Source organism: Perognathus longimembris, chromosome 23 (genome assembly GCF_023159225.1).
Source record: "Perognathus longimembris pacificus isolate PPM17 chromosome 23, ASM2315922v1, whole genome shotgun sequence".
In the NCBI taxonomy this organism is placed as follows: Eukaryota; Metazoa; Chordata; class Mammalia; order Rodentia; family Heteromyidae; genus Perognathus; species Perognathus longimembris.
Window position 1 is genome coordinate 14,490,665 of NC_063183.1, and position 27,944 is coordinate 14,518,608.

Sequence of the window (27,944 nt, forward strand, 5' to 3'; positions counted from 1 at the left end):
CAAGTGAGGACCCTCCATGGGGTGGGGTGTAGGCAGGAGAGCCCACCCACAGGAACAGGTAGCAAGGAAAGGGTAGAGGCAGAGCCAGAGCCCCTCCCCCAAGTTACCCTGAGCCCCTCCCTGGCTCAGGAGCTATGTGTGGAGTTCAGGAACCAGGCCAGCCAGGCTGAGGGAGGTGGCAAAAGTCTTGAATGAGTGAATGAATGAGGCTAATTGACTTGCCTTAGAAAGATACATTCCTGCCATGAGCCAGTGGCTCATGTCTGTAATCCTAGGCTAATTCAGATGCTGAGATCTGATGATCCGTGTTCAAAGCCAGCCCAGGCAGAAAAGTCCTGTGAGACTCTTATCTCCTGTGAACCACTCAAAAACTAGATGTGGCTCTGTGGCTCAAGTGGTTGAGTGCTAGCCTTGAGCAAAAGAGCTCAAGGACAGTGCCCAGGTCTTGACTTCAAGTTCCATGACTGACAAAAAAGAAAGAAAGAGAGAGAGAGAGAGAGAGAGAGAGAGAGAGAGAGAGAGAGAGAGAGAGAGAAAAGGAAGAAAGAAAGAAAAGAAAAATACACTTCTGAACTTACACATTGAAGGTGATCTAGGGGAACAGGAATGGCATCCCTGAGTCCTCCCACAGATATCCTGTTAAGGATAAAGTCCTAAGCTGGGTGTTGGTGGCTCACACCTGCAATCTTAGCTACTCAGGAAGCTAACATGTGAGGATCAAAGCCAGGCCGGGCAGACTGAGAGACTCTTACCTCCATTCAACCAGCAAATAAAAGCTGAGAGCGGAGATGTAGCTCAAGTGGTACAGCCTCAGCCTTGAGCAGAAGAAGCCAACTGAGAGTATGAGGTCCTGAGTTCAAGTCCCAGCTTTGACAGACAAGTCTTCAACTGACCAGCAAAAATCTGGAACAGGGAAGGGGCGACGTTGTCCAAAAAGAAAGTTACTCTTTGCCTGACTTAGATAACTGTAGCCCCACTGTATATCACCTTTATAGTAACAATTAAAAAACATCTGGAGCCAGAAGTATGGCTCAAGTGATAGAAAAAAAAAACACAAGCAAGAACTTGGGGTGCCAGCACACACACACACACACACACACACACACACACACACACACACACACAGAGAGAGAGAGAGAGAGAGAGAGAGAGAGAGAGAGATCTAGCTGAAGACTGAACTTGAATCCAGGACTTTGGGTAATAGGTGTGAAGTTCTTGTTTCTCAAAGACCTATGGCCATTTTGCTGCAGCATTCTGGGGAATCCCTGTGCTCCATCCCAGCTGGGCTCCCCCCCCCTCCCCATCTGTCTGTCTGTCCATCTCCAGTGGCATGCTGGAAGGGTTGTGCAATGTGGCTGTTCTGAGCCAGAATGGAGAAGCTCACAGAGACTTGATCGTGCCAGGGCCTGGGTTTGTGAAGGTTTGGGCTGGGGACATTGTGTCCACCCTAGTTGGCCCCAGGGGCAGTAGTGGCTAAACTCCCTCCCCTCTTCTCTCCCTCCCCCCACACCCATGGGCCAGGATGGTGCCAAGTGCCTGGTATGAATTATCTACAAGAATCTGTTTGCAGCCCTCCGGGGTATGTGAGTAGCTATTATGACCCTGTGACGAATAAAGAAACTGAGGCCGAGGGCAGCAGAACTCCACCAGCTGACCCCCCTCAGAGGGATCCAAACTCCAGACGGCGCTGGCCACTGCCGGAGGGGAGGGCCATCCATGAACCTGGGGGACTTGGAGACGTGTTTTCAGGCTCAGCTGGACGTCTGCCCGGGAAGGGGGTGCGGGTACCTTGCAAAGGGGATACGGGTGCCCAGGAAGGGAAGGGAGTGCGGGTGCCTGCGGGGGGGTGGGCGGGTGGTCTCGCAGGGCCAGGTGAGCCCAGCCGGCCGGCGGTGCTGCGGGCGGGGCCGGGCTGGGATCCAGGTCCCCGCCTCGGGGCTCAGGGGACCCCGCCCTCCCCACCGGGAAGGTAGGCGCCACCTTCTCGGGGGAGCGTCCAGCGGGCGCCCCGCCCCTCCGGGGAGGGACCCCGTGCCACCGCCCGCACTCCGGGCTCCCCGCGCCCCGCCGCCCGCACTCGGGGCTCCCCGCGCCGCCGCTCGCTTCCCGCCGCCGCTCCGAGCGACCCCCGCGCGCGCGCCGCCATGAACTCGCTGTTCAGGAAGAGAAACAAAGGCAAATACAGCCCCTCCGTGCAGACCCGCAGGTGAGGGGCGCCCGGCCAGGGCTGGGCGAGGGGGGCGCCCGGGGCCGAGCCAGGCGCGGGGGGGGCGCGGGGTGGCGCGCGGGGGCGCCGGGGGCCCTGGAGCCGCAAAGCCCCGCCGCCGCGTTGAGACGGGGCGGGCTAGGAGGCGTCCGAGGCGCACCGCGGAGGTACCGGGGACCTTTAAATCCTAAGGGTCCCTAAAACGTAGGGAGCGCTCATTTGGGGGCCTGGATCGTGGGAGACGGAGTTGGGGTGCAGGTCGGCGTTCCAGGGGTGCCCTCGAGTTGGCAGTTTTCTTCCTGAAACGGGCACCGCGCGGAGATTCGGGAGCGGAGAGCTGGGGGACACCTTCCGGATTGGGGGTGTCAGAGGGACCCGGGACCCCCACCCGGGGCTCACTGGGGCCGGGAAGGTGTGCGGGGCTGGGGACGCAGGCAGGTGCTGGGGGCCTGGAAGTGGGGGGGAGGCGCCCGCCCGCGCACAGCCCTGCCTCCCGCCGCCGCACCTGCGCTCTAGCCGCGCCCCGGGCCGTGGGGGGCGCGGGGTCGGTGGGGGGCGGGCTGGAGGCCCCCCTGCGCCACCATCTCCCCTCGGCTGCTGCGCAGCGTCTGGCCTCTTTCCGCAGGACTTCTCAGGGGTGTGGCTGTCCACACCCCACCCCCCCAACCCCGAAACTGGCGGCGTCTCCCTGAGCCCCGGTTTCCAGGCCGTCTGCCCGGGGAGGGAATGACATGTCTTGATGTGTTTGCGTTGAGAGGCAGCCCACGTCCGTTTTGATAAGCTTAATGAATTCACTTAATAACCGGTTTAGGGGCCGAGGCACAGGGAAGCACGGTGGGGGGGTGGTGGACTTTGAGCCCCTGCCTTTACCCCCACTAGAGAAAAAAAAGGGACCCTCTTTTGCCCAGGAACCTCAAGCAAGTAGCATAGCCCTCAGTGGGAGTCCCTCACTACTCCCCAGGCCCCAGAAGAGGCGGGAGAGGACTCTGATCCCAGGGCTCCGCCCAGTGCTGCAGCCCAGGCCAGGCCCACCTGTCAGGCAGGTGCTGAGGCCTGAGCCGGCCTTGGCTCCCTTCAGTTCTGTGGCGTCCAGAAAGTCCCCTACCCTGGGGTGTCCCTCACCCCATCTCGGTTCCAAGGAGTGTCCTACCTCTCTCCCAGGGAGGGGGCCTCCCCGCCATCCCCATCTCTCACACCCCCAGGGGCTGGGCAGGGTCCCCCCCACCCCTTCTGCTCTGTTCCCATCCAGCTGGTCCTCAGGCTTCGCTGGGGTCCCTTCCAGTCCCTGCGCTGTTGTCTCTCAGGCATTGCACAATCGGGGGCTCTGTGCCAGCCCCACACAACTGTCCTCTCTCATCCTCACCAAGAGCCAGGCCCCTCTAGTCCTCCACACCCTGCCGGTGCCAAGCCTGGCCTCCGCCTCCCCCTGCCTCCAGCCATCCATGGCCCAAGGCCTGGCCTGGGAGCTCATGGAAGGTTCCAGGGAAACAGACAAGCCAGAAGGGAAGGAAGGAAGGTCTCCCATCCTGGTCAACTGTGGGGACTGTGAGCCACCCTCCTCCCCCTCACCCCCCGGCCTGGGGGGGGGGAACCCCTCCTCTGGCCCGGCTGACAGCCATTGGCTCCACATTTCACGTTTCAGCTTGGAAATCTCTCTCTCTCTCTCTCTCTCTCTCTCTCTCTCTCTCTCTCTCTCTCTCTCTCTCTCTCTCTATGTCGGAAGCGAGGAAGCATTCTGGATTCTCTCTTGTGGGGTCCTGTGGCGTCACCCCACAGCTAAGCCCTTAGGAGGGGGCCTGGCGCTTCCCGATGCGGTCACCTGGCCCAGCACACCCTCTGTTCCCTCTGTAGGGACTGGGTCCTGGGCATGACAATGTCTCCAGCATGGCCCAGAGTGAGTGTCATGGGGATCTGGATGCGAGGGCGTCTGGGAGGGGAATTGTGGTCACTTGGCAGAGGGTCCCCCAAGTTTTCTTTCACCTTGGGGTACCACCACTGGCCCAGGAAAGGATAGAGATGGCAGCGAGGTGTGGAAGAACTTCAGTGCTGGAGGCAGACACCTCTCCTCCTGCTCACCCCGGCCTTGCAGTCCCTCTGAGCCTCCCTCACCCCATCTGTGAAAGAGGGAGTGATAAGTAGCCCCCATGTGAGCAGCCGAACAGTGCCCCAGTGCACAGGAAGTGCCCAGGTGAGGGCATCCGGTGCCCAGGTTAGCCCATCCGGTGCCTGTCCTGACTTAGGCATCCAGGCAGCCAAGGGCTGGATCTGTGCAGTGCCCCTCCCTGTGCCCCAGCCTCTCTGTGAAGCAGCTGAAACTGGGGAGAGCCTGGGTGTGCACCCCGCTGCTCTCGTCGCCCTAGTTCCTAATGACAGGGGTGGAAGCTGGTGTTCACACCTGAGCTAATCACAGGGTCAGGCCTGATGGTGCGGGTCACCACGGACAGCGTCCAGCCCAGCTGGAGCCTCTGCCAGGGATCTGCTCCACCCTCCTAGCTGTGCTACCTGGAGGGAGCCGCCTGGCCTCTCTGAGCCCCAATTCCTCATAAGGTAGGCTGCAGATGAAGTGAAAGGACAGAAGGAAGGGCTTTGGCATGAGGCACCTGGGGAGATGCGGAGGACAGGGGGACAATCCTGCACTGCACTGATCTCTGGCCATCCGCTCAGGGTTATAAGACAGGGTCAGCCTTAAGTACAGGTGTGGGTTTGTGATTTCAGGCCCAAGGGATGGGACACAGTGCTGGTCAGATGGAGTCTCCATTCAGACCCCACTCATGCTGCCTTGCAGCTGTCTTCAGTGAAGCTGTTGGGACCAAAGGAGAGATACATCAGAGAGGACTTCCCAGAGGAGGTATCAGTGGTCCTGCTCTAAGACAGCTGGAGAGGGCAGTGACTGGGGGCATCGGAAAAGCCCACTCCCCTTCAAGCCTTCTCCCCAGCCCCCACTGTGCCCTGAAGCCAGGATGGTGACCACTGTGGCCCACTCTAGGTGGGCTACGTCCCATTTCCCTAGGACAACATTGAGGCCCAGCCTACAGGCATGCGCTCGGGCTCACAAATGGCCTGCACTGGAGAGGGAAGGAAGGTCAGGTCCCCTTTTGTGCTGGTGGCATTTCTGTCCAGGAACCTGCAGGCCAGATGGTGGAGGTCCTGGCTTGGTGTTCCTCTGGGATCTCTGGTACCTTCGGTGCCCTCCTGTCTGCCCACCCCCACCCAGCCTGTCCAGAAGGCAGAAAAAGAGCAATGGCTGCTGGTCTTCCTTGTCTCTGGTTTCACCAGGTTTGCCTGCAGCTCCCTTTTCTTTTTTCTTTTTCTTTTTTGCTGTCCTGGGGCTTGAACTCAGGCCCTGGGCACTGTCCCTAGTTTCTTTTTGCTCAACACTAGCACTCTATCACTTGAGCCACAGCGCCACTCCCGGCTTTTTCTGTGTATGTGGTGCTGAGGAATCAAACCCATGGCTTCATACATGCTAGGCAAGCACTCTACCACTAAGCTACATTCCCAGCACTGCAACTCCTTTTTCACTGAAATAGGTCCTCATCTCTGACTGCCTCCAGAACTCCTGGCCTGGATTCTTGCAGCAATCACTTCCCTGCTCCTGTCCCTTCCCCCCAGCACCCCATCCCTCTGTCCTATCCCTCTGTTCCTCTGTCTGAGGCAGACATGCTACAACCGTGACTGGCTGTTTAGCTCCAGCCCTAGGGTTTTCTTTTGCCCTTAGGTCCTGGAATCATTTCCTGGTTTGCTCCCCCCCCCCATCCCTTTTGTTGCATTTATCCCAGGGCCATTTGACTCAGTGTGGTGGCCAGGTAGAGCCCAATGTCCATTTCCCCCAGGGCTGAATGAATGAATGATGAAGGAGAGCTCCTAAAGGCTGTGAAGAATCTCCTTTAAGAGGAGCCCTTTGGCCTTCCTGTGCATGTTCAACACCTCCCCAGCCCCCCACCATGATCTAAGAAGGCCAGGGTGGTGGCTGGAGCGGGGGTCCCTCTAGAGAAGGGAATGGGGGAGGGTCCTGAGCAGCTGCCCCTATGCAATCTCTGTGAGGATGTGGATGGTGGTCAGGGATTGGGGCAGAGCAAACAGCCTGCAACAAATGCTCAGGGGTGCCGAGGTTGCAGAACTCTTCAAGACCTGCCTTTCTGTCGCCAGAGTAACTGGCTGAAAGTTCTACGTGTGTCCATAAAGGGAAGTCATGTGCAGAGCCCCAGCCCCACTCAGAGGCCTGGAGGGGGGCAGCCTTCACCAGGCAGAAACACATCCGGCTTCACAATAAAACAGGCATTGCTGTACCCGCAGGAGGAATAGCTGGGTGTGGGGAAATCTGCTGTCCAGTTACCACAGAAGTTTCCAGTAGGGAGAGTATCAGTCAGTTGACTAATCAATCTGGTATTTATGGAGTACCACCTGTCTATTGCTTTCTCAATGACTTCCTGTAGACAACTTAGATTCTTCCTCCTCCTCCTTCCTTTTCACCCCTTGCTGGGGGACGGGGGTGGGCTCCACTTCCTCGTTCTCAACCCTATCTGCATATTACCATAATCCAGGAGCTTTAATACAATGTCAGAGCCTTATCTTAGACCAGTGAAGTCAGAACCTTTAGATGCAGCCGCCCCAGGTATTTGCACCTGCAGCCAGGTGTAACCACATTCGTTCTACGTCTTAGGGGTGCATGGTTTGTGTTCTGTCTTCAGTGACCCCTTCCTGGTATGTCATCTCCTTTACATTCATCCTACTGGTATCATTTTGTTTCAAGCATGTCTTCAAATAGCTGACACCTGAGGAAGGAGACTTTGTATTCCTGACAGAGAGAGTCTTTTCTTTTTAGTAAGCAAGTTGAACTCATTCACGTTTATTGTAATGCTGTATGTGTTTGGACCTACTCCACTATGTCACTGTGTTATGACGCCTTCTCCTTCCCACCCCACTTTGCTCTCTTCTGGCCTTTTGTTGGGCTGAACTATAAATCACAATCAAGTTAGGCTGTATGGATTGTGTGGGACAGCCTGGCTGAAAAGTACCCTGCCCTGAATAACCCAAAATCTTCCCAATTATAATCATTGGGATTCTTTCCTTAATCCTACCTATTAGCCTAGATACTTTTACACAAAAGGACTCAGTCTTTTTTTTTTTTTTAATTTTCTTTTTGGAGGACAGAGGGCTCTCTCCTATAGCCCTTGATTCCAGGCTTGCATAAGCCTGGGGCTCAGGATATCAGGTGTTAGACGCGTTGTCTAGCATGCAGGAAATTCCTATCTATGGGGGCTGTAAATGGTGACTGTCCTGTCCCCAGGGTCTGTAAGAGGGGCAGAGAGATGAGGAGGAGGAATTGGGAAGTGGGAGAGAAAAGCATTCAGTACTTGTCCCATCTAGGACGTGCCTGCTGGGGCCTCTAGTCTCCAGCCATAGGTGTTTACCAGCCCAATAACCCCCTGGGCACTGGGCATGGACACTGGGACACTGGGCCTATCTCAGAGGCTCAGTGGGCCCCACCCTGAAGTAGGAACCAATAGTGCCTACCTGGGCAGGTTGCCGGGAGGAATGGAGATGGAGCCCATAACAGCAAGCCCCAAATAGGGTGTAGTCAGGATCCACCCAGGACTTGCAAGGCCTGTTCAGAAGGACAAGCTGGTGTCCCTTGTGGTACACCTCAGAAAAATGACTCAGCCTCAGTTTACCACCACTGCCTGTAGCCCAACCACTGAGATGAATTGTGAGCGCCTTGCCTGTTGTCCCATCTCTCTGAGGACGGTCCCCTGTCGCTTGGTGGTGGTGGGATGGATGCAGATTGGTACTGATGTGTTCCTTGTCCTGAGGAAGTGACTCTGGAGTCTAGTCGCCTCCATTTGGATCCTGGGAACCCCCAGGTCCCAGCTAAGTGATCTTGACACTTTCTTTTTTTTTGGCCAGTCCTGGGGCTTGGACTCAGAGCCTGAGCACTGTCCCTGGCCCTTCTGGCCGTTTTCTGTATATGTGGTGCTGGGGGATTGAACCCAGGGCCTCATGTATATGAGGCAAGCACTCTTACCACTAGGCCATATCCCCAGCCCGATCTTGACACTTTCTAAACTCCTCTGAGCCTCAGTGTGGAAATGGGAACCTAGGAGTAAATGTGATCTGAACTATGCCCATCTTGGAGGCAGAGATGAAGAGGGAGTTCATAAGATCCCATCTCCACCACTAAAAACCTGGGTGCAATCATTTCTTTCATCCGACTATGTGGGGTGAGTAAATAGGACCATGGCCTGGGATAGCCAGAGCATAAATTCCAGTTCCTATTAAGGAAGCTGAGTGACATAGAACCTGACTCACAAGCTCAAAGCCTGCTCAGTTCAATGCCTGTTTATTGAGCCCCCAGTCTATGCAAATCCTGGAATTAAGGGTCTGGAACCACCCACCCCACTTCAGTGCCAAGAAGACCCTTTCTTGTGGCCTACAAGTTTGTAGCCTCACGGATGGAGTTAGGAAGTGTTAGGGGCCTTTCAGAGCTATGAGGTACAGATGGATGGAGGACGCACAGAAGGCTGAGGGGCACCCTGTAGGTGCTCTCATTGTTTCCCTGTTTCCTGAGGGCCCACTGTGTGCTGCCTTGGAGTCAGCAGCGGGATGGACAGTCTGGAAATCCAGAGTCAAGAGTATCTCTTGACCAGGCAAGGTTCACAGAAGCTAAGGGTCAGGCTGTGATGAGCTAGCCCAGGCAGCTGCTAATGCTGCATCCTGAGCCAGTGGCTAGCTGGCAGGCCAGGGCCCAGGAGGGAGGGCAAGGCCCAGTCCTCAAGAGGGGTGTGTACTCCTGCACATTCCAGACATTCCAGCTCTGATTCCCCCACCTCGTGCCACGGACACAGGGTTAACCCCAAAAGGGAGGCACCCATGTGTGACCAAGGGCTGGAGTGCCGGAGGCTGGGAAAGCCAGGAGGCCCTAGCAGGGAGAGCTCCTGGAGGGACAGTGCAAGGTGGGCCGTGACTCAACAGTGGACAAAAGGTGGGAGACACAGGCGATGACTGGACCTCTCCAACGTGCGGGGCTGGTGGATTGCCCTCCTCCCCCCGGAGGCCACTCCAGGGGAGAAGAAGGGATGGCTAAATGCCTTAGTGACAGCCAAGGCCAGGGGACAGAGATCCAGTGGCAGCTTTGCACCCCAGCCCTGCTCGCATAAGTGCTGAGCTCTGCTGGGTAGAGCTGGAGTTCCAGATTGTGGTGGAAGCAGGCAGCCAGGGAGCTGGAGGCAGGTGCTGGGCTGAGTGAGGCGGACAGGTGCTCTGGGCTCTCAGGAGGCTCTCAGGTTGACAGGCTGCCATCACTAGGGGCCCTGGAACTTCCTGGTACCAACCACAAGGTGTTACCCGGCAGCGATGTGGGATTCATTGAGAACAGGATGGGAAAACTGAGGATGGAAACATGGGGAACAACTCAATAATGTTCTTCAGTTGGAGACCTATAGATGACAGGATATGAAACATTACATTCGCCTGTTTTCTTTCCGACTTTTTCCATGTGGCGACTAGCAGAATGTAAGTGAGAAATCAAATGAGATATGGACCCCTGTTGGTATCCTAATTTCTTTTTCTGGCAAGGCTGAGATTTGAGCTCAGGGTCTCCCTTGCTAGGCGGTGCTGTACTGCTTGAGACTTACACATTCACATGCATGTGTGTGTGCGCGCGCGCACACACACACACACACACACACCAGCCTACATTCTGTCAGCCAGTTGATGGACATTTCTGTTGTGTCCATTTATTAGCTGCTGGGGACCCCTTGTAGACCATATAGTGTTGGTACATGATCTGTGACAGGCATCCTTGCTTCTGGCCTTCTTGTGTGACCATGAGCTGCCCTGGCCATGCCCAGGCATCATGTGGATACTGAGACTCTCAGTGCAACAGAGCGAGGGACCTCATGCCTCTTCCTGCCGCCACTGTTGCTCTGCTGAAGATCCTTCCAGGGACACAAAGAGACACCTGTCCTACTTCTCTCCCCAGGAAGCTCTTGTTTGGTCCTTGTGTCCTCAAACCCCACCCCAGGGCCTCTGAAGAGGGACCAGGCTGCCTTCGGGCTAAGCCCGGTCCTGTCTTCTGCAGGACAGGGATGACCCAGGTGGTCCTGCAAGACCCTCCTGCAAAGTCACCAGGGCCCACAGCCTGGCCTGGACTCAGGGGCTATTTGTGGGGCTCCCCCAGCCCTGCGTTCCCACGCAGACTCAGCTTCCACCAGGCCCAGAGTGGGGCATCTGTCAGCCTCATCTCCTTTCCCTCCCTGCCCCAGCAATCCAGAGGCATCATTTGCCTCCTCTTAGGGCTTATGAACCCCCAGAAAACTAAAAGGACCTCCTCTATTGGGGACTATACTGTTAACTTTTTTTCTGATGGCTCCAGTTTTCTCCCTGAGGTTCCACAGGCACCGAGTTCCTGGGTCCCCTGGTTTTCCTGCCGTCTCTGGCAGGTCATCTCTCTGCCTTTCCTTATCTTTCCCCAGGAGCCTCAGTGCCCTTGAAGTGGCCTGGGTGGGTGTTGAGGGGCAGGTCCCCAGTGTCCTTGTCAGCTGGTGGAGAGACATCCGTCTGCCTCAGAAGTGACATTGTGTTGTGTTTGGCGATCAGGTGACCCGTATCAGGAGATCTCCTAAACCTAGGGTGTCAGCCTTCATCTGTTCTTCACTGTGAAGTTCCTGGCTGGCTTGCTTTTGTGTTGTTTTTTTTTGTTGTTGTTGTTTTTTTGTTTTTTTTTTGGCCAGTCCTGGGCCTTGGACTCAGGGCCTGAGCACTGTCCCTGGCTTCCTTTTGCTCAAGGCTAGCACTCTGCCACTTGAGCCACAGCCCCACTTCTGGCCATTTTCTGTATATGTGGTGCTGGGGAATCGAACCCAGGGCTTCTTGTATACGAGGCAAGCACTCTTGCCACTAGGCCATATCCCCAGCCCCTGCTTTTGTGTTTTGAAGCCCTGGTGCTCTGCCATGTGAGGTGCTCCTCCAGCCTGGTGTTCTGCTGTTTGTTTTGGGGATTAAATCGAGTGAACTTTTCTGCTCAGGATGGCTCCTACTACAGTCCCCTGGGTCGCAGCCTCCTAAGTGGCAGCCAGCTTGGATTCCTTTTCAAATATAGTCTCATAGTTGTTGTTTTCTTAATCAGGGCAACCTGGACCTTGATCTTACTTTCACCTTCCCAATGGGTTGGGATTCCAGCCATGAGCCACCATGCCCATAGTTACTAAGTGAGTTTTGGGGTGGTGTTTTGTGTGTGTGTGTGTGTGTGTGTGTGTGTGTGTGTGTGTGTGTGTGTGTGTGTGTGTGTGTATGTGTGTGTGTGTACGCGCGTGCCCATGCAAAGAACTTAAAGAATAAAGCATGGCAGATAAGTGGGGGTACCCAGGAAAGAAGAGAGTCCCCCCTCCCCCAACAGGACCCAGGCATGGTGCAGCAAGCATGTATGAACCCCGGTCATCATGACCGCAGAGGCTCCTACCCACACTAGGCCTTCTGGAACAAATGTTGATGGGCCCTTCCTTTGTTACCAGCCAGCCAGACAAAGATACCTACCACGGAGCAAACAAGCCCAGATCTGCCTTGAGGCCCCCAACGCTGCCCTGACTGCCCCTCCAGCTCAGTCCTTGAATACACCCCTCCTCCCAATGATTTTGAAACACAATGGTCTTGAAACTCAAATCGGGTGTCAGGAACAACGCTGACGCCACTCCTCTCCTTTACCAGGCAGAATGGTTTGTTGCTTTTATTGTATGGCCAGTGAAACTGAGACATGTGAAGAAGCTCCAGCCCATTACTTCTGAGTAATGAGTAGGTGGGGCCTGGCCACAGGCCTGCGTCCACGCTAACTTCTGAGAGGACGGTGGGCGTGGCTGTTCCACGCAGCACTGGGCCTGCCCTCTTCGGGTGGGTGGCCGGGGTGTCTTGGCTTTCTAGCTGCGGGGGGGGGGGGGGGGCGGGGAGAAGAGGCGCTAGGGGGGATGGCTGTCTTGGTGGTGGACCCGGAGGGAGGAGGCTGATAGGAAGGGCTGTATCTCGGCCTCCATTGAGGCCCCTGGCCCTGCTGCTCCAAGTGACTGCCCAGCATGGCTCACTAGCAAGATGAAAAGGCAGAGCCGCCCAGCCAGTTCCCAGCTCCTGGCATCCGCCTTCCCTGCCAACCCCACCCACCCGCCTGCCCGCATTCCTGTGCTCCTGTATGGACCGTGCTGTCCACAGGAACACACATGGTGGACTCCTGCAGCCAGGGGAGTGGAGGGAGGGTGATGTAGGACCCTTGGGGCCTCTCCTTCAAGCCCTCAAAGTCTTCAGGGCAAAAGCATGGAGATTGTTTCTGACTTAGATCTCAGCTCCATGTAGCTTCTGCCAGCTGCCCACACTCTGTGCGCCTCAGTTTCCCTGCCTGTAAAAGGGGGAAAACAGTAGCCCCCCAGTTTTGAGCAGATGCACACAGGACCTCCTGGGAGCCAGGCTGGGGACAGCCAGCCTCTGGAGTCCCCTGCTGTCTGCTCCTTGCTCTGGCTTCTCCCCTGGGCATCTGCACGCAGGTTCATTGGTGCTGGGCTGCTCGCAAGGCTTCATTCGTTACTTTGGCAGTACTAGGATTTGAACTCAGGGCCTCAACACTTGCTAGGCAGGCACTTTACCACTCAAGCTGCATCATCAGCCCTTTTGTGCTTGACTTATTTTTCAAGTAGAGTCTTGTTTCCCTTCTCCCTCACTGAGGTCTCTTGCATAGCTGGAATTCTACCCACAGTGGCATTCTACCACAGCCAGTTTTGTGCTATTTGAGATGGGGGTCTTGTGTGCTCTTGCCCCCCGCCCCCCAGGCTGGTCTCAAACAATGAGCTTCTTTTTTTTTCTTTTGTCAGTCCTGGGCCTTGGACTCAGGGCCTGAGCACTGTCCCTGGCTTCTTTTTTTTTTTGTTCAAGGCTAGTACTCTGCCACTTGAGCCACAGCGCCACTTCTGCCCGTTTTCTATATACGTGGTGCTGGGGAATCGAACCTAGGGCTTCATGTATTCGAGGCAAGCACTCTTGCCACTAGGCCATATCCCCAGCCCCTCAAACAATGAGCTTCTTGATCTCTGCCTCCCAAGTGGCTGGGATTCTAGGCTTGAGACACCACACTGGGCTTGTTTCTTTTGTTATTTTGAGACTGACTCTTACTGTGTAGACAGGCTGGCCCGGAATTCCCAATCTTCTTGCTGGAGCTTTGCTGAGATTACAGGTGGGAACCACCACGCTCAGCCCTATCTCACAAAAGAAAGAAAAGAAAACCACCCAAACCCGCCATGCTTTCCCAACATGGCCAAAGGGAAGCATCAGCCTCAGTGACAGAAGGTCCTGGGGTGCTGTGTTGTCTCTGTGGCTTTGGTGAGCCCAGCCCTGTGGGGGCAGCTGAGGGTCACTCCCCCTCCCCCATCCTCTTCTCAGTCACTGTCCAGAAGGCTCAGTGGGCAGTGAAGGCTCAGAGCCTGGGGTGGGCGCCCTGGGAACGTGGCCTCCGCCCACCTGCCTCTCCATCCACAGCATCTCCAACAAGGAGCTCTCGGAGCTGATCGAGCAGCTGCAGAAGAATGCAGACCAGGTGGAAAAGAACATTGTGGACACGGAGGCCAAGATGCAGAGTGTGAGTGTCCTCCCAACCCCTCGCTTGGAGGGTATGAGCCCACAGACCCTGTGGGAGACAGGGTGGGTGGGCAGACTGGGCTCCCACAGAGTCCCAACCAGCACCTCCCTGGGATGTGGCCCACACAGAGCTTTTGTGCATTGCTGATGAGGAAAGCAACTTCATGGTGGCTGTGGCTCCCAGTCACTCCTGGTACTCCATGTCAGCCACCTCCGGGTGCCTGGCTTTGTGGGTCATCTCCCAGCCTGCACTGGGGCACAAGGCAGATGGGGGTGGGGTGCACAGTCTCCTCTGCTCACAGCTATGTTTGGGCCGTGTTTGCCGAGAGGCTGGAGAGAGGCCAGCCCGGACGTGGGGGTGTCCCCCCCTTAGCCCCCCTGCCCTTGCCTGAGTGCCCACCACTGTGCCCTCTTGTGACCCCGGCAGGACTTGGGCCGGCTGCAGGAGGGACGGCAGCCAGAACACCAGGATGTGGCACTACAGAAGACATCCGACTCGGAGAAGCTGCTTTATGTGCTGGAGGCCGACTCGGCCATCGCCAAGCATATGCGGCACCCGCAGGGGGACATGATTGCTGAGGAGTAGGTCCCTGCGTCCAGGCCCCAGAGCTGCCAGGGTGGGGGCGGGGGAGGGCACCACTGCCAGGCAGGGATTACGGGGGTAACTCCCTGACAGGGGTGTGTCGACATCCACTTTCGTGTTTCAGATTTTTTTGTGTGTGAATGCCAGTCATGGTGCTTGAACTCAGGGCCAGGGTGCTGTCCTTTAAAGCTTTTGTGTTCAAGCTTGGCACTCTATCACTTGAGCCACAATTCCACTTCCTGCTTTTCAGTGGCTATTTGGAGATATGAGTCTCATGGGTTTTTCCCTGAGCAGGCTGGCTTTGACCTTTGATTCTCAGATCTCAGCCTGCTGAGTAGGTAAGATTACAGGTGTGAGCCACTGGCACTGGGCTTGTTTTTGTTTGTTTTGTTTTGTTTTGGCCAGTTCTGGGGCTTGGACTCCAGGCCTGAGCACTGTTCCTGGCTTCTTTTTGCTCAAGGCTAGCACTCTGCCACTTGAGCCACAGCGTCACTTCCGGCTTTTTCTGTTTATGTGGTGCTGAGGAATCAAACCCAGGGCTTCGTGCATTCCCACTGGGCATTTTTTTTTTTGACAACTTTTGGTGACCCCAGTGTGCATCTGGGGAAACTGAGACTCCTAGGGCTGAGCATCCTTTGTTGTGGTCAGAATGTGACTGGGGCTCCTAGAGCAGCCCTTTTGTCTGACCTCTGAGCATTTGTGCAGCAAAGTCTCCCGTGCCTGATCCTGCCAGAACTCACAAGCTCCTAGCTCCCCATGGGGGGTCTAGCCTGGGGCCCTCCTGGATCTGCACCTCTTCCCCTGATGGGAGCAGAGTACTGTGGGTGCCTGGCACACCCTGTACTTGCCCCAAGTATGGCACATATCACCTCAGGATAGTGTCTTCAGTAAATATGTGTCCTGTTCTTCTAGAACCTTCTAGGGCTCTGGGCACAGCGTAGCCTGCTGGGAAATGGTGAGAGAAAGAAGGTTGAAGTTGTTGGGTTGGGGGCAGTGGGCAGGAGCGGTGACAGGAACCAGTAGAGGGGCTGGAATTCAAGACCAAGGGGGCCCACTCACACATCCCCACCCCACTCCCCAGCATCCGCCAGCTAAAAGAGCGAGTAGCCAATCTCCGCAAGAAACACAAGCAGATCTACAGCCTGGCGGTGAAGGAGATGGACCCCCAGGTCAACTGGGCGTCACTGGTGGAAGAGAAGCTGGTAGGACGCGGGTGGGACCCGTGGGAGTGGGAAGAGGCCTACCCGCCGGGGTGGAGTGGGGGTCTCCATCTTGTGTCTTCCAATGTGCTCCTGAGAAAAACCAGGCTCAGAAAAGGACGGAGCCAAGTCTGGGGTCACATAGCAGATGTGGAGCTGTGCCTGACACTCCCAGGTTGTTGGGGTCCTGGCAGGGCTCTGAGACCCAGGGCAGGTGACTTCCAGTGGTCTCGCCTCTGTCCCCATCTATGAAATGAGACAGCAGCCCAGTGGCCACAGTGGCCAAGAGGATAATAAAGATATGTCAGCAGGCTCTGGTGGCTCACGCCTGTAGTCCTAGCTACCCAGGAGGCTGAGATATGAGGATCACAGTTCAAAGCCAGCCTGGGCAGGGAAGTCTGTGAGACTCTTATCTCCAATGAACCAGCAGAAAGCTGGAAGTGGAGCTGTGGCTCAAAGTGGTAGAGCACCAGCCTCGAGCAAAAGAGTTCAAGGACAGTGCCCAAGCCTTGAGTTCAAGCCCAGAAGCAGCACATACGGCTGAGGTGCCTGCAGCCGCTCCCTGCCATCCATGGCTGGAGACAGCATTGCCCACCCTCCGGGCACACAGGCCAGTCCGGGTGCCCTCCACCAGCTGCCTCCCTTCCCGTCCCCACCAGGACAAGCTGAGTGGCCAGGGTTTTGGGACGGAGCTGCCGCTGGTAGACAGCCAGGTGGAACAGCACAACATCTTCCACAACGAGGTCAAGGCCATCGGGGCCCACCTGGCTAAGGATGGGGACAAGGTAGGGGTGCAGACAGGTGATGTCAGGGACTGGGGAAGGGGCACTCCTGTACCTAGATCTAACCTGAGCACCCCCTCTCCACCCCTCCTGCCTGCAGGAACAGAACAGCGAGCTGCAGGCCAAGTACCAGAAGCTGCTGGTAAGAAATTCTGAGGAGATTGTTACCTTACGGAACAGGAAACTTGGGGCGTGGGGAGCAACAGGCATTCCCTGTGATACCCATCTATCTGTTCGTGAAGATGGGATCTCACAATCAATGTTCCCAAGAGAATGTGAGGGGGTTAAGTTGGAAGGAGACAGTTCCCAGCCCTTAGCTGGGGCTGGGGCAGGTGTGCTGGCCAGGCGGGAAGTGGGGGGGCGAGGCCAGGCCGGGTCCAAGCGCTGTCCCCACCCCATGCTGCCCCCAGGCTGCGTCCCAGGCCCGACAGCAACACCTGAGCTCGCTGCAGGATTACATGCAGCGCTGCACCAATGAGTTGTACTGGCTGGACCAGCAGGCCAAGGCCCGCGTGCAGTACGACTGGAGTGATCGCAACCTGGACTTCCCCAGCCGCCGGCGCCAGTATGAGGTGGGTACCAGGCCCACCAGGGTGCAGGAGGGTGGCGGGAGGGGGCCCGGGGCTGCCAGGCGGAGCTCCATCCAGCCCTACTCCTGTCCTTCATGCAGAATTTTATCAACCGGAATCTGGAGGCCAAAGAAGAGAGAATCAACAAGCTGCACAGTGAGGGAGATCAACTACTGGCAGCTGACCACCCGGGGAGGAACTCCATTGAGGTGCGCATGCGCCTGGGGAGTGGGCCCAAGACTTTTTTTTTTGGTGGTACTGCTAGGGTTTGAACTCAGGGCCTCATGCTTGCTAAGCAGGTGCTCTACCACTGAGTTCTCTCCCTTTCCCTCTCCCTCTCCTTCCCTCCTCTCTCTCTCTCTCTCTCTCTCTCTCTCTCTCTCTCTCTCCCCTTGCCTGGAAGAGTGCCTAAATTGAGACTTTCCTACCTTTCCATCCCATAGCTGGAATAACAGGCGTTTACTCCCAGGCCCCTCTATTGGTTAAGATGGAAGTCTCACAAAACTTCTGCCCAGCCTCGCCTTGAAATATGATCCTCCTAATCTCAAGTAGCTGGGATTACAGGCATGAGCTACCATACTGGCTATGCCTGGACTTCTAGATACCTGTATGATGGCTTCCTGAGGCTGCCGCACCAAATACCATAAACTGGGTAGCTTTGGACTATAGGAGGATGGGTGCTTATAGTTCTGAAGGCTCACAGACTTTCCTGCCTGGTCTGGCTTTGAACCACAATGCTCAGATCTCAGTTTCCTGAATAGCTAGGAGCCACCAGCGCCCTGCTACTCTACCACCAAGCCAGTCTATCAGCTTGAGCCACACTCCCAGCCCTTGCCTTAAGATCTTGAGTCCCCCTGGTCTCTGCCTAGCTTCTAAGGAACAGCCTGTTATGATGTCTGGCTGGGGAGGAGCTTAGCGGGGACGTCCCGACTCCCAGGGTGTCACTGTGATAACTCCGGAGACAGAGTCTTACCATGTAGCCCAGGCTGACCTCAAACTCCAGATCCTTGTGCCTCTTCCTTGTAAGCATTGCTTTTTTTCTTTTTTGCCTTTGTGTATTGCACAACTTGTACACCTGTACATGGCAGCCCTGCTTCCTTTGCTCTTTGACATGCTGCGTTCTGGCTTCCTGCCATCCCTGAGCAGGTGCTGGTTACCTCCATGGGAGCTGCACCCAGGCAGATGCCACCTGCCCCCCCCCAGCCTGGGTCCCTGCCAGGCATTGGCACCTAGCCCGCAGGAACGGCCCACTCCTCCTCCTGCAGGCCCACATGGAAGCCGTTCATGCAGACTGGAAGGAGTACCTGAACCTGCTCATCTGCGAAGAGAGTCACCTGAAGTACATGGAGGATTACCATCAGGTAATACCTGCTGGCTCCCGCCAACACCAGGGTCAGCTTGACCCTGGTGGCTCACACACAACACAGCCTTGTGGGGTTGCCTTCTGGGGTGCCAGCAATGCCAGTAAGATTACAATGCATCCCAAGCAAGTGGAGTGTGTGTGTGTGTGTGTGTGTGTGTGTGTGTGTGTGTGCGCACGCATGGGGTCCAGGAATTTGTGTAGGTTTCTAATTTTTGAGAAAGCCATACAACCTAAAGCTTACCGTGTTTGACTCCCATAGTGAGATTGGGGGAGGGGGAGAGTGTCTTTACTACATAGCCCAGTCTAGTCTTGAACTCCTTGGGCTTAAGACATTCTCCTTCCAGTTTCTGGAGTACTACAATGCCAGGCATATGGTAGTCCTTTGAAGTAGACAATTGGTGACCTTCAGAATATTGCCCAACAGAAACTGAAACACCAGCAGCTGTTCACGTTCCCTTCCTCCAGCCCAGAATAACCTGTGTACTATTTGGCATCTCTACGGATTTGTGTATTCTCGGGTTCCTATCTGGAATATGTTTTGGGGGTGGGGTAGGGGGTGGACTCATGCCATACATCCTTTTGTGTTTGGCTCCTTGAGGGCCATCCATTTTGCCAGCACATGTGTTGATAGCCTTTACATAGCTATATAGTTTTTCGTGGCATGGATGGACCACACCCTGTTTATCCAGTCATTAGTTGATAGACATCTGTTTCTAGAAGAGTACGTGCTTCTTAACAAGAGCTGCAGATGTGATTCTTGGAGTCTTCAATAGAAATCTGAACTTGGGCAACAACATGTAATCCCTGGTTAGGGTTTTCCCAGCACATAGAGGGAAGGAGTTGGAGACTCCTAACTTAATGGGTATATGAGCAAAACAGACTGTGTCACCAAGGTGGCATTTTGTGTATAGATGGAATGGGAGAAGCCTACCACCCCCCCCCCCCAACACACACTGGTGAAGACTCAGGGATCTGGGTGGAGGTGGGGGTAAGCTGGGCCGGGGGAGCTGGGCAGAGGTGGGGGGGGGGCTGGGCAGAGGTGGGGAGAGCTGGGCAGAGGTGGGCGGAGCTGATGGGGCCACCTGGTCTCCCCTAGTTCCACAAAGACTTGAAGGACGCTCAAGAGCTGCTGCGCAAGGTGGACTCGGACCTCAACCAGAAATACAGCCCCGACTTCAAGGACCGATACCAGATCGAGCTTCTGCTGCGTGAGCTGGACGTGAGTGGCAGCGTGGGACTCGGCCTGGGCCCGCCTTTCCACTCTCCCTGCCTTGCTCTGAGCAGGCCTGGCAGGCAGCCCGGCCTGGGGCCGCCTCACGGCCCCGCCCACTGGAGCGGCTGCCAGTCTCACCTAGGCCCCGCCCTCTCGAGGAGGCTGCCAGTCTCACACAGGCCCCGCCCACTGGAGCAGCTGTCAGTCTCACCCAGGTCCCGCCTTCAGCCCCACCCAGCAGGGTCCGACAGTCTCACGCAAGCCCCGCCCGCCAGGAAAGGTGTCCGCCTTATCCAGGCCTCACCCCTGCCTGCTCCCTCTTCTCAGGACCAGGAGAAGGCCCTGGACAAATACGAGGATGTGGTGCGGGGGCTGCAGAGGCGCGGGCAGCAGGTGGTGCCGCTCAAATTCCGCCGGGAGACACCCCTCAAGCCCATCCCTGTGGAGGCGCTCTGTGACTTTGAGGGTGACCAGGTGAGCCCCTGTTTGTAGCCCTGGGTAGGCGGGGCACGTCACTGCAAAGTCCCAGGGGCAGCCTAGCCAGATCCAGGCCCACAAATGATACTTCAGGGAACCTGCTTGGGCCAGCCTCCCCAGGTTTGAGATTCAGGGACCTGTGTCTGGACCAAGGTTGGGGGTCCTGCATGTCCTGTTCTGCCTGCCACTCCACCGTTCCCCCCACTCCACCCCAGGGCTTGATCTCCCGTGGCTATAGCTACACCTTGCAGAAGAACAACGGGGAGAGCTGGGAACTAACAGATAGCGCTGGGAACAAGCTGACTGCCCCCGCCGTGTGCTTCATCATCCCTCCCACTGACCCAGAGGCCCTGGCTCTGGCTGACAGGTACAAGGACAAAGGAGGGAGCAAAGGTGGATTTGGCCCACCTCTGGACTCCTAGGGTCCCTCCTTTCACCTCCCTGGGTATCTTGACTCCGTTGAGTGGATTGACATCTCCCGCCCTGCATCTCCTTGGAGTCTGGAGGGCAGAGCTGTTGGTCTGCTGACTTGGGGGCCTGGTCCAGCAGACACTTTGTCTTCCTGCCTCTGGGCCTTTGCATGTGGTGTACCCACTGCTGCACTTGCGCTGTGTAGCTTAGGGCCAAGTTTTGTAGGCTCAGCTCTGGGTCTTCACATCCTCATCTTTGGTCTCCTGCAGCAACTCCCACATTCCACTAAGATGACTCTGGGAGAAGGGGTGGGGGGTGGGGGAGAGAACCAGCCTCAGGCCAGAGAGACTCTGAAGTCAGTATTTCAAGGGTATGTTCAGTACCTGGTACAAAATAGATACTAAAGATTTTGCCCAAAGAGTCAAGGACTCAAGGAATGCTTTCATTTACTCAGTCCACAACTTATCTATTAAGCTTCTACTGTGTACCACTCTCCTAGGTGATATGTTGAGAAGACGAACGAGCAAGTTGTTTTAGGTAGCAAGACTTATGACGGAGGGGAAGGAGGGGGAGAGGAAAGAAGGCCAGGAGGGAGGGGCTTTTGAACCAATGCTAGTCGCCTAGTGCATCTCATTTCTCAAAGCATTGATGAGATGGGTGCAGGTGGCTCCGCCTGTAATTTTTACTACTACTCAGGAGGCTGAGATCTGAGGATCCTGTTTTGAAGCCAGCCCAGGCAGAAAAAGTCAGTGAGACTCTATCTCCAGTTAAAAAGCCAGAAGTAGAGCTGTGGCTCAAGAGGGAGAGTGCCAGCCTTGAGTGAGAAAGTCAAGCAAGAACATGAGGTCCTGCGTTCAAGGACACACACACACACAGATGAGATGTTTGGCTCCCCTGGGCTCTTGCCCAGCTGGGGTCTGGGGTTCCCCTCTTGTGGGTAGGGGGCTGGGGTCCCACAGCACGCTTGCTGTCCTCCAGCTTGGGCAGTCAGTACCGAAGTGTGCGACAGAAGGCGGCAGGAAGCAAGCGCACCCTGCAGCAGCGGCACGAGGTGCTGAGGACGGAGAACCCTGGAGGTTGGTGTTGGGGCTGCTTGGAGGGCAGGGGCCCTGGCTCAGTCAGTCTGTGCATGGCACAGGAGGGGGCTGGTGCTGGACCAGGGGGGAGACTAGGTCCCAGCTGGCCTCTTGGGCGCCCCCTGGACCTCATACCCACCATCATCCCTGACCTGTGTCCTCCCTTGGGCAGATGCCTCTGACCTGCAGGGACGGCAGCTGCTGGCCAGCTTGGACAAGGTGGCCAGTGACTTGGACAGACAGGAGAAAGCCGTCACGGGGATCCTGCGGCCACCCTTGGAGCAGGGACGGGCTGTGCAGGACAGTGCTGAGCGGTCCAAGGACCTCAAGGTACTGCAGGCCTGGGCCCCTGGTTCTGTTGAGCCCTTGGCCAGCGTCTCATATCTGTGAGGTCCTGAAGCATTTGTGGCAGGTGTCAGGGGCAAGGACCAGGCTCTGGTGCTCCCAGACATGGCCCCAAATGTGACCCATAGCAGTGGCTGGGGTCCTCGCTGAGTGAGCTGCGGCAGGGTGGCACACGGGCCAGGCACCTGGCATTTCAGAACCAGGTCACTTGAGCCCCCCATCTCCCCACCATAGTTTCTAAAACAAACGGGCTGGTTTGTACTCATGGGGCAGCTGGAAGATGGGGCCGGGGGCAGGTGTCCCACCTCACTTGTCACCTCTCATCATATACCGAGCTCTTGGAGGGTACAGGGGTGAGGAAGGGAGGTTCTGGAACCTGGGCCCGCCCTTTCTGTATCCTGTCCAAAGCACCGATGAGTGGAGAGCACGCACTCCTCTGGCTACAAGGCCCCAGAGCCCAGGCAGCCTCCGTGTGCCCTGCCCCTTGACCACCTGTTTGTCACTGCTACCACACAGCCTGTCTAGGGTGCAGCGCTGGGAGGAGGCTGTGGGCTGTGGCTGATTCCGGGGGTTCTGGTCCCCACAGAACATCACCAACGAGGTGTTGCGGATGGAGGCGGAGAAGGCCCGGAGCACAGCCGAGTGCGAGGCGTTCGCCCAGGCACTCCCCGGCAGTGGCACAGCACCCTTGCTGAGGAGCCGGGTGGAGAACATTAATCGGAAATACGAGCGCCTGGTGCAGCTGCTCAACTCGGCCCAGGAGAAGTGGGTGTCAGGCCAAGGGCTGGGGAGGGCAGGCAGTGGGGTCAGGGAGCCACCCTTACCCCTGACCTGTGAACTTAGGGTGGACACAGCCAACCGCCTTGAGAAGAGCCTGCAGCAGGGCCGGGAGCTGCTGGCCTCCCACGAGACCTGGCTGATCCAGGACGAAACAGTGCCAGAGAGCCAGAACATTCTGGACAGCAAGAGGCAGGAGCTGGAGGTGAACCTGGGGCCTGGGTTGTGGGGCCTTCCTCTCAGCTGGGTCGGGGACTCAGGTAAATCAACCCTCTACCTCAAGACAGATGATGTGGTTCTTTGAGAAACAGTTTCACACTTCTTTCCGGGCCTGTCTGGACCTTGATCCTCCTGTTTACACTTCCCCACATAGCTGGGAGGCCAGGCATGCTCCACCACACCCAGCTTTTTCTGGTGCGATGGGGGTCTTGCGAACGTTTATGCCTGGGCTGGCCCATACCACGAGCCTCCTGATCTCAGCTTCTAGTGGCCAGGATGACCACCTGGGCCTCAGTCCCCAGGGCCGGTCTGCAGACACGACAAATATAGCTACCTCTCCCTGTGGCCGCTCGCTCACCACCTGTATTTGCGGCTGGAGGCCAGACACAGTCCCTTCTCCATCTCTGTCTTTCCAGTGGCCTCATAGCCAAGGAGATGGATGGGCATTCTTGTGGCAGCCCAGAAGTTTGGAGGCTTTAGTTTGGCAGAGCTTTGTTTGTGGTGAGGAGCTGGCACACTGCACAAGTGACCCACACATGGAAACTGAGGCAGGGCCTGTCCTTCCTGCTCCTTGATTCAGCCCCCTCCCAAAGCAGACAACCCCAGGGCCCCAGGCAGTGTTGCCTGGCCCCTACGAGCCCTGGCCACAACACAGCCATCTCTTTATCTGTCCCACAGGCCATGGCCTCTGAGCTGCAGGCCCAGAAGTCCCTCCTGGGTGAGGTGGAGCAGAACCTGCAGGCCGTCAAGCAGTGCTCAAACTCCCTGGCCAGCCGCTTCCAGGAGCACTGTCCAGATCTGGAGCGCCAGGAGGCTGAGGTGCACAAGCTGTGCCAGCGCTTCGACAACCTGTGCCAGCAGGTGGAGCGCAGGTGAGAGGGGCCGCCAGCAGGTGGGCTGGGGCGGGATGGGGGCCTGCCTACCTTCAGGTGCCAGGCTGGGGCTTCTCTGATGCCACCAGTGGCTGTTCCTTACATCATTTCCTTTTTCACAAAAAGCAACGCATATGCAAAGAAATAGATTCAAGGAGGTCTGTCCCTCGGGCCCGAGGTCTGTCCATCAATACGCCCCTGTTTCCCCCCCCCCCCCTGTAATCACCAGAGCCACAGCCTCATACCTCTCCACACTCTGGGGCAGGTGCAGGATGGAAGTAGGCATGAGTGACATCTACAGGTGCTGCCCGTGTCCTGAGTTCCATGGTCTCCCATTTCTCATGGGCATGTATAAATACCCCTCTCTTTCATGATGGGAATTTTTTTTGGCCAGTCCTGGGGCTTGAACTCAGGGCCTGAGCACTGTCCCTGGCTTCCTTTTGCTTAAGGCTAGTACTCTACCACTTGAGCCACAGCCCAACTTCTGGCTTTTTCTGTTTATGTGGTGCTGAGGAATTGAACCCAGGGCTTCATGTATATGAGTCAAGGACTCTACCACTAGGCCATATTCCCAGCCCCAATGTCCACTCTTTAAGCCACTTTAGCCCACACATTTTTTTCAAATCTACAAATTCAGCCTCTCAGTCTTGAAACTACTCAAATCACTTTAGCAGTAGCTATCTATCTGCCTTCAATGAATCTGCCTATTCTGTTTAAGCCCTTTATAGTATTACAATTACTTTGTGTCCTTCTTCCCCTCTTCCCTGTCCCTCCAGTGTCCCTCCTCCTTTTGCTGTATTTGTTTCCTTCCCTAGTAAGTGTGGTCACCTGACTGTCATAAAGAATTTGTGTGATTCTGGTGCTTTATCTCTCCTGTTTTCTGTTTCCCCATTCCCTGATTTCCTTTCTCCTGTTTACATTATGTTTAATTTGTAACCTCTTTTCCTTTCTTTTTTTTTGGCCAGTCCTGGGGCTTGGACTCAGGGCCTGAGCACTGTCCCTGGCTTCTTCTTGCTCAAGGCTAGCACTCTGCCACTTGAGCCACAGCGCCACTTCTGGCCATCTTCTGTATATGTGGTGCTGGGGAATTGAACCCAGGGCCTCATGTATATGAGGCAAGCACTCTTGCCACTAGGCCATATACCCAGCCCCACATTTTCCTTTCTTAAGGGAGACTGGGATAGTTGTTTTTGTGTGTGTAAGTGTTTGAAGCTTTGTGCCCCCTCTAAGCACTCCCTTTGCTTCATCTGACTTGTGACTTTGTTTCCTGGTCCTGGCCTTGGGTTCTGCAGGTTCTGCATTGCGCAGGGAGCGCCTCTGCCATCTAGTGCTCAGGCCCCCGTCCTGCAGTTTAGGGCTTGTCCAGTGAGGCCTCTGCCCGCTGTGCTGGGCCTAACCAGCTTTGTGCCCTCCCCTCAGGGCCCAGAGCCTGCAGAGTGCCAGGGCTGCCTACGACGAATATCGCCGTGGCTATGACCATGTGCTCCAGTTCTTGTCCAACACCCCCAGCTACGAACCCCAGGAGACTGACAGCCTCAGCCAGGTGGAGACCAAGCTGAAGAACCAGAAGGTGAGAGACGAGATTGCTTGCCACTGCTTCTCTGCAGGCCTGTGGTGGCCAGGGCAAGTCAGGGCCAGCAAGTTCCTTTCGGAGGGGCAGAGGCCAGGCTGCACCATCCTCCCTGGATCTCAGCTGCCAGCGCAGACTCAGAACAAGCACTGTGTGTCTTACTCGGCACCGACCACCCCCTCCCCCGCCGCCAGCAGCTCCCCACCCTGTGTGACCTGGCTCTGTGGTTCATAGCCACAGAAACTTAGGGGAGCCCTTGTGGGGAAAATCTCAGATCCCAAGCTGAGCTCCCCTCCTCGACTCAGTGCCCTCAACCCTCAACAGTCTCAGAACCTCACTCATTCTTCGCTTCCTGTCCTTCAGTGGAGATCGAGCTGCTTACCTCATGGGACCCTGAGGATTAAATGAGATAAGCCAATCCAGTATCCGTGAAGGTGCTCAGTGAGCACCTGAGTCTTGCCAAAGATAAGCAACTTCCTGGCCTTCCTCACCAGTCTCAGAGATGCTCAGAGAACTGGTGCTCACAAGGAAGCCATTCATGCCCCTACTCTAGAGGCTCCACCGAGGTTTGGTTTTAAGCTCTCCATCCTGTTTTGCAGAACCTGCTTGATGAGCTAGCAAGCAGGGAACAGGAGGTTCAGGAAGTCTACACCAATTCCCAGCAGTATCAGCAGGCTGTGAAGGTGAGCCGCCCCCGCCCCATGGGAGCCTCCTCCTACCCAGAAAGCCAGGGCATCCAGTACCGTGAGAATATATGGTCCTTGGTGCTGGGGATATGGCCTAATGGCAAGAGTGCTTGCCTCGTATACTTGAAGCCCTGGGTTCGATTCCCCAGCACCACATATACAGAAAATGGCCAGAAGTGGCGCTGTGGCTCAGGTGGCAGAGTGCTAGCCTTGAGCAAAAAGAAGCCAGGGACAGTGCTCAGGCCCTAAGTCCAAGGCCCAGGACTGGCAAAAAAAAAAAAAAAAAAGAATATATGGTCCTTGAAAAAGCAAATGGGGGTGGGGTGAGGAGGATTTATCCTAAAGGAAAAGCCACCGAAGAGTAATGCAGGACAAAGAAAATTGCATTAAGAACACCATTCAGGCCAGGCAGTGGTGGTGCACGCCTGTGATTCTAGCTACTCAGGAGGCTGAAATCTGGGGATTGAGGTTCAAAGTCAGCCCAGGCAGGAAAAGTCTGTGGGACTCCTATCTCCAATTAACCACCAAACTAAAAGCCACAAGTGGAGCTGTGGCTCAAGAGGTAGAATGCTAGCCTTGGGCAAAAGAGCTCAAGGACAGCGTCCAGGCCCTGAGTTCAAGTCCCAGGGTTGGCATGCATGCGTGTGTGCGCACGCACACACACACACACTTTGCCTATGTGAACTGTCACATGTGCACCTAAAGACAGGTTGGGGAAGCCATCATCTGGGCAGAGCAGTGTTGGCTGAGGAAGCAGGGTGTCATCTCTGGGCCTGTCCGTTATCTACAAGGGCCACTCCACCTGCCTCTTACCTATGGAGGGGAGTTTGGGGAGCACCTTTCCTTGTATGAATATCATTCAGCTGTTGACTGCTCACACTATGGCTCTGAGGGGCCTCCTGGTGGGCAGTCCAGGTACTGCTATGAGGAAGATTAGAAAAGTTCTGGTCTTCTGGAAGGAGGCAGAACATTCCAGAGTCCTTCCAGCTGTGCTAACCCTCCCTGGGTGCTGCCCCTCTCACCCAGGACTATGAGCTGGAGGCAGAGAAGCTACGGTCCCTCCTTGACTTGGAGAATGGAAGGAACAGCCACACGGGCAAGCGAGCCAGGCTGCAGTCTCCAGCTGCCAAAGTGAAGGAGGAGGTGAGCGCCTTGGGGCAGGGCTGTCTGGAGGCGAGATGGAGGGTGGCAGGCAGGGCTCAGCAATGCACACAGTGCAGGGATAGGAGCGAGAGCTCCCTGAGATAGAGCCATTGGGAAGGATAGTAAGAACCTGTTCCAGGCAGTGGCATTGCTGTGCCTAGGAAGGCAGCCTGCTGGGGGTTTGTGCCATCAGTTTGGGAAGGTGGGAAGTGATGCCTCATTCTCCTCAGTAAGTAAGGTATACACTGGAGAGCTGGACATGGGAAAAGCAAAGGCTCGGGGTAGGGGAGAAACAGCTCAAGGTCATGGGTGAAGACCAAAGCCTGGATCTTCTGGCTGGGTCAACCACCATTCTTCCACTGCTGAGACAGAGAAGAGCTTGGGGGGTAGGGGGGTATGGACAAGAAGCCCCTGTCTTTAGCCACACGGCTTAGCACACACTGTGTCCTAGCGCTTTGGATCAGGTTCGCTCAGCCTATCAGCTCCTGTTTGCTGACTGCGCTCTTCAAACTACTCTGTAGGAAGCCACTCTGGCTGCCAAGTTCACAGAAGTTAACGCCATCAACAGGCAGAGGCTGCAGAACCTGGAGTTTGCGCTCCATCTCCTGAGACAGGTAATCCGTCTTAGTAGGAAATCCTTCTTAAACCTGCTCTAACTGGCGCTGCTGTGGAGGGATGGCCTAAGCCAGGTGCTGGTGGCTCATGCCTGTAATCCTAGTTACTCAGGAGGCTGAGGGCTGAGGATCAGGGTTCAAAGCAAGTCTAAAGCAGCAAAGTCTGTGAGACTCTTTATCTCCAATTAGAAATGAACAAACAAAAAAGCCACAAGATGTGCTGTGGCTT

General features: G+C 56.1%; 1 protein-coding gene across 2 annotated transcripts in view; it reads left to right on the forward strand.

The window, feature by feature from the left end:
- Window positions 1-2,008: 2,008 nt before the first annotated feature.
- The window catches only part of Ppl (periplakin), a 29,849-nt gene continuing 3,913 nt past the window's right edge, over window positions 2,009-27,944 (forward strand). Inside the window, exons 1-21 of one of the 2 annotated variants that reach the window (XM_048331699.1) lie at window positions 2,009-2,206; window positions 13,718-13,817; window positions 14,244-14,398; window positions 15,481-15,601; window positions 16,258-16,383; window positions 16,481-16,522; window positions 16,791-16,952; window positions 17,051-17,158; window positions 18,215-18,310; window positions 19,409-19,531; window positions 19,853-19,999; window positions 20,218-20,369; window positions 21,392-21,489; window positions 21,662-21,819; window positions 22,421-22,599; window positions 22,678-22,816; window positions 23,509-23,702; window positions 25,122-25,272; window positions 25,872-25,955; window positions 26,985-27,101; window positions 27,623-27,715. In XM_048331699.1, coding sequence (XP_048187656.1) covers window positions 2,145-2,206; window positions 13,718-13,817; window positions 14,244-14,398; window positions 15,481-15,601; window positions 16,258-16,383; window positions 16,481-16,522; window positions 16,791-16,952; window positions 17,051-17,158; window positions 18,215-18,310; window positions 19,409-19,531; window positions 19,853-19,999; window positions 20,218-20,369; window positions 21,392-21,489; window positions 21,662-21,819; window positions 22,421-22,599; window positions 22,678-22,816; window positions 23,509-23,702; window positions 25,122-25,272; window positions 25,872-25,955; window positions 26,985-27,101; window positions 27,623-27,715 — 2,607 coding nt within the window. In that variant the 5' untranslated portion in view covers window positions 2,009-2,144. The remainder of the gene's footprint in view (window positions 2,207-13,717; window positions 13,818-14,243; window positions 14,399-15,480; window positions 15,602-16,257; window positions 16,384-16,480; window positions 16,523-16,790; window positions 16,953-17,050; window positions 17,159-18,214; window positions 18,311-19,408; window positions 19,532-19,852; window positions 20,000-20,217; window positions 20,370-21,391; window positions 21,490-21,661; window positions 21,820-22,420; window positions 22,600-22,677; window positions 22,817-23,508; window positions 23,703-25,121; window positions 25,273-25,871; window positions 25,956-26,984; window positions 27,102-27,622; window positions 27,716-27,944) is intronic. The other variant, XM_048331698.1, reaches the window with a different exon arrangement.